General features: G+C 44.2%; 1 protein-coding gene across 1 annotated transcript; it reads left to right on the top strand.

Annotated features, from left to right (window-relative positions):
- The first annotated feature begins 431 nt into the window (after positions 1-431).
- Positions 432-3,269, top strand: LOC309844094 (intraflagellar transport protein 70A). Its single transcript, XM_082690271.1, has one exon. It carries the CDS (start codon positions 657-659, stop codon positions 2,652-2,654), a length of 1,998 nt encoding a protein of 665 aa, XP_082546397.1. The 5' UTR covers positions 432-656; the 3' UTR covers positions 2,655-3,269.
- Positions 3,270-5,747: the final 2,478 nt, after the last annotated feature.

Below are 5,747 nucleotides of genomic sequence, written 5' to 3' on the forward strand. Positions count from 1 at the left end.
GCACACTAAAAATGGCTTAAAAAGCAAAGGATTTCAGGGCGCCTGGGTGGCTCAGTGGGTTAAGCCGCTGCCTTCGGCTCAGGTCATGATCTCAGGGTCCTGGGATCGAGTCCCGCATCGGGCTCTCTGCTCAGCAGGGAGCCTGCTTCCTCCTCTCTCTCTCTGCCTGCCTCTCTGCCTACTTGTAATCTCTCTCTGTCAAATAAATAAATAAATCTTTAAAAAAAAAAAAAAAAGCAAAGGATTTCAGACCATAACCCTTCCTCCCTTAGAGCCAGACAGCCAAGTCAAAGAACCGGCAGACAGCGATTTTCTAAACTCTACGGGGAAGAGTACAGAAACCTCGCCTCCTCTTCCTGTGAGTTGGTCCCGCGAGACTACGCACCCAGCATGCAGTGCGGCCACGTTCCGGCTACGTCGCGACTAGAGTGGTGCATGCCGGGAAGTGAAGTTTTCATCTCTTGAGCCACCCGGCCGCTTTTATTCAGTTTTGTGTGACTTAAAGTCTTGAGGACAGGTTTAATAATGGAAAAACTTACTTCATTTATTACTTTTTATTCCTAGTGGGTTTATTCAAAGTAATCTCAACAAGCAGCCTTCCGTTTCCGGCGGGCTCGTTGCCGTGGTAACCAGCACGCACCACCGCGGCGGCGGTTATGGCCGGGCTCAGCGGCGCGCACATCCCCGATGGGGAGTTCACCGCGGTCGTGTACCGCCTCATCCGCGACTCCCGCTACGCCGAGGCCGTGCAGCTGCTGGGCGGCGAGCTCCAGCGGTGCCCGAGGAGCCGCGCCGGCCTGTCGCTGCTGGGCTACTGCTACTACCGCCTGCAGGAGTTCGCGCTGGCCGCCGAGTGCTATGAGCAGCTGGGCCAGCTGCACCCCGAGCTGGAGCAGTACCGCCTGTACCAGGCCCAGGCCCTGTACAAGGCCTGCCTCTACCCAGAGGCCACGCGGGTGGCCTTCCTCCTGCTGGACAACCCCGCCTACCACGGCCGGGTCCTCCGCCTGCAGGCCGCCATCAAGTACAGCGAGGGCGACCTGCCCGGGGCCAAGAGCCTGGTGGAGCAGCTGCTGAGTGGGGAAGGGGGCGACGACAGTGGGGGCCAGAACGAACTGGACGGCCAGGTCAACCTGGGTTGTTTGCTCTACAAGGAGGGACAGTACGAAGCCGCGTGCGCCAAGTTCCTCGCGGCCCTGCAGGCTTCGGGCTACCGGCCTGACCTCTCCTACAACCTGGCTTTGGCCTATTACAGCAGCCGGCACTACGCCTCGGCTCTGAAGCATATTGCCGACATTATTGAACACGGTATCCGCCAGCACCCGGAGCTAGGCGTGGGCATGACCACGGAGGGCATCGACGTGCGAAGTGTTGGCAACACGTTAGTCCTTCACCAGACTGCCCTGGTGGAAGCCTTCAACCTCAAGGCCGCCATCGAGTACCAACTGCGAAACTACGAGGTGGCCCAGGAAACCCTCACGGACATGCCACCTAGGGCAGAAGAAGAGTTAGACCCCGTGACCCTGCACAACCAGGCGCTCATGAACATGGATGCCAGGCCTACCGAGGGGTTTGAAAAGCTGCAGTTTTTGCTCCAGCAGAACCCCTTTCCCCCGGAGACCTTTGGCAACCTGCTGCTGCTCTACTGTAAGTACGAGTATTTTGACCTGGCAGCCGATGTCCTGGCGGAGAATGCCCATTTGACCTACAGGCTGCTCACACCCTATCTCTATGACTTCCTGGATGCCATGATCACTTGCCAGACAGCCCCAGAAGAGGCTTTCATTAAGCTGGACGGGCTGGCAGGGATGCTGACTGAACAGCTCCGGAGACTCACCAAACAAGTACAGGAAGCAAGACACAATAGAGATGATGAAGCTGTCAAAAAGGCAGTGAATGAGTACGATGACACTCTGGAGAAGTACATTCCCGTGTTGATGGCCCAGGCAAAGATCTACTGGAACCTTGAGAATTATGCAATGGTGGAAAAGATCTTCCGCAAGTCTGTGGAATTCTGTAATGACCATGATGTGTGGAAGCTGAACGTGGCTCATGTCCTGTTCATGCAGGAAAACAAATACAAAGAAGCTATCGGTTTCTATGAACCCATCGTCAAGAAGCACTATGACAACATCCTGAATGTCAGTGCTATTGTGCTGGCTAACCTGTGTGTTTCATACATTATGACAAGTCAGAATGAAGAAGCCGAGGAGTTGATGAGGAAGATCGAGAAGGAGGAAGAGCAGCTGTCCTATGATGACCCAGATAAGAAAATCTACCACCTCTGCATTGTGAATTTGGTGATAGGGACGCTCTACTGTGCCAAAGGAAATTACGACTTTGGTATTTCTCGGGTTATCAAAAGCTTGGAACCTTATCATAAGAAACTGGGAACTGATACCTGGTATTATGCTAAAAGATGCTTTCTCTCCTTGTTAGAAAACATGTCAAAACACATGATTGTGCTTCGTGACAGTGTTATTCAAGAATGTGTCCAGTTTCTGGAACACTGTGAACTTTATGGCAGGAACATACCTGCTGTTATTGAACAACCCCTGGAAGAAGAAAGAATGCATAGTGGAAAGAATACAGTCACATATGAATCCAGACAGTTAAAAGCTTTGATTTATGAGATTATAGGGTGGAATATGTAGTAATGTCTGATAATGTCATTTATCAAAATGGCTCTTTTACTTACATTTGGTCCTCTATTTTGTTTGTATCCATACTTTGACATCTTTACATTTGTTACATATTGAGCCTTCTACAGTTTATAATTGAAATAGTTTAGATGTAACTCTTGAGAAACCTCACAAAAAGATATATAATAAAAGAACTTGTACCCTAGAAGGATTAATGAAAAAGTTCAAAAGTGAAAGAGGAAGTTGTGTCAATATTCTTAATGCCCATGTTCTCATTTGTATTTCATTCTTTGCTTTATCCTGAGGAAACCCTCCATCATAAGATTACATCTTGCAGAGAGCAGGCATTATCAACTATATGGGAAGGACATTAATAATTATTGATTGCAAAAATTTCATGTTCTACAACTATTTACCCTTATAATTACATTAATTTGTAATGCAGACATTTTGGAAAGATTATAGCGTTTGTGCTGAGTGTTGCAGTATGGTTGTAATGCTTGAGCAAAAATTCCTTGTGTTCTAGATATTGTTGCTGTTTTTAGTTTGCAAGATTCATGGGAAATTTTGTGCCATAACAAAATTAGGATGCTATGGTGTGGATACAATAAACTGTTGACAAATTTCCATGGTTTTCTTTTGCTCCATTTGAATATGTGAAGGTAAACATGATCCTTCTATTTATGGATTTGATCTTTAACAATGATTAACAGTAGGTAGCTTTAGAACTGTACTTAAATTTAGGACACATTCATGCTGGAGTTTGTTTCCATGTTGTAGCCTCTTGAAAAAAAAAAAATATTCTACACTATTTCCATGACCCCAACATATTCTCCTACTCACACTACAGATGGAGTGATATGTCAGTGAATTCTGAAACTAGTAGATAAATAATGCCTGTTTCATATACAAAACCCTATCAATAGTATTTTAAGCTTCTCACTGTGACCCTATTTATTCTGTTCAGGCATTTAGTTTTGTATAAGCTGCTAGAGCTTCATTATTTGTTTCCCCCACCGCTTACCTATTCTCTCCTTCTAAATGTAAATTCCCCATTCTACCTGGCTTAGGAAAAAAAAAAAAAAAAGTATTAGTTTGAACCAATGGAAGTTCTGATTTAGAAAGTTTTCAACCTATAATAACAGCAATTTCGTTGGTTGGACCATTCACTGCTCCATGAATGATAGGGATCCTGCTCCTGTTAATAATGCAGTATTTCCCCCTTCAAAGAGGAACAAACTAGCTACACAGGTATCTAGATGCATTATGCTCTGAATAATTCCTCGATAGCATGACATCTTTGGGTGTTGAAATGCTGTCAGACAGTTTGTCTGATTAGGAATACTAAAATACGGTATCTATGTCTCTTTTAGTCTGTACCATTTATGTAGTTGATAGTGATGGTCCCATATTTGGAAGAAAATCTGAAGGAATCTTTGAGTTTACATGCCGTATATTGGAGAATACTTCCCATTTGATTAGGAAATACAGGAAACACTAGTGTACTTAGTAGCATGACTCCTTTCCTATCCCAGCCAGTTCCTTCTACTGGAATTAACTACCAACGTACAGAAATATTTGCTGTCTTCCGCTTCCGGCGGGCTCGTTGCCGTGGTAACCAGCACGCACCACCGCGGCCCGGGCTCAGCGGCGCGCACATCCGCGATGGGGAGTTCACCGCGGTCGTGTACCGCCTCATCCGCGACTCCCGCTACGCCGAGGCCGTGCAGCTGCTGGGCGGCGAGGATGGAATATGTAGTAATGACTGATAATGGCATTTATTTTAAAAATGGCCCTGTTATTTTTATTTGGTCCTCTACCTGTATTTATCTTTGGCAACGTCTTCACATGTTACATATCGAGCTTTGTACACTTAAATTATAACAACAAATATTCTGCTTGAGGAATCTTTCTATTTAATTGAGTAAGGATCCCTCAGTATGAGCTAGCTCACTTTGGTATTCTCTGCGCCAGAAGTCACCAGGTTTGCCATCAAGCAACAATTGCTAGAGCGATGTTTTTGCGTAACCAAATTAACTCCACAGTTTATATCCTAATTTTAGGCTGTAGAAAAGGATGAGACTTGAGTCCAAGAACTGTTAGAGTGGGTTTGTTTGCATTCTTCTGGTGACCGCTATGTAAATGATTGCTAGACCGTGGCTGGACATTTCTTCCATCAGCAATCAAGACCCTTCTGTTGTGCCATCCTGGGATACACTTTGTGGTCCAATAAGACCAATTCTGACCTTAACTACATACCTCCTCCACTCCATTTTTTTTTAGTCCTGTGTACTTTGGGTCTCAACTGAATTAAGTTTGGACCTGGGCCTAAGCTCTTGTAGACTGAAAGTACTAAATGAATGAGAATTCTTTTTTAGATTCTTTTCAGGTTTATGAGGTTTGGTCTGTGGTTTAATGTTCCTTCCATAATTTGATTGATTGGTTGATCTTAAATTTATACAATACTTCCCCTAGTTTTCCATTTTTTTATTTTCCAGGATTGATTGTGCCTCCTTGTGAACAGTGATAAATAATCAAATGTAAAAGCTTTCTAATGTGTTCAGCATAGGGAAAAGTTAAGCACTGGACTGACAATGAAAAGACTAAGATGAGCTCCAGACCGCCCACAGTCAAGTTTTTACCTTCAGAAATTCATTTACCCCTTGAGGTGCCACATCATTTGAACTACTAGATGCTTTTTACAATTACTTCTAGATGTAACGTCTGATTCCACACAACCATACAGAAGAAAGCTGACTGCCTTTGTGACCTGTCTATTTAAACAAGTCAGTCAGGAAACAATATATATAATTACATTTCAAATGAATATTTCCTGGTATTTGGCCTTACGGTAGAAGTCTGTTGTCACTTTTTGTGACTGATTACTATTAAGAAATACAGATTTTGCCTTTTTCTACTTGGAGCTTTTTCTTATGACTCTATGAAGGTATAAAAGGCCAGTCCTTGTTCTCAGTTCTGGGTTGTGCATAAATTAAGAATCTTGTAAATATTTAAAAATTATTTCACTCACCCTTTTAGTTTTATCCACTCATTTATCTATTTGGCGGGGAAGATTTGCTTTTAATTCTTCCAAAAAAATGTTAT

This window comes from Mustela nivalis, assembly GCF_964662115.1.
Source record: "Mustela nivalis genome assembly, chromosome: 11".
Lineage (NCBI taxonomy): Eukaryota > Metazoa > Chordata > Mammalia > Carnivora > Mustelidae > Mustela > Mustela nivalis.

Bases quoted from the DNA above. Each gene is read 5' to 3' on its own strand.
- LOC309844094 (XM_082690271.1), top strand. From the start codon at position 657: ATGGCCGGGCTCAGCGGCGCGCACATCCCCGATGGGGAGTTCACCGCG.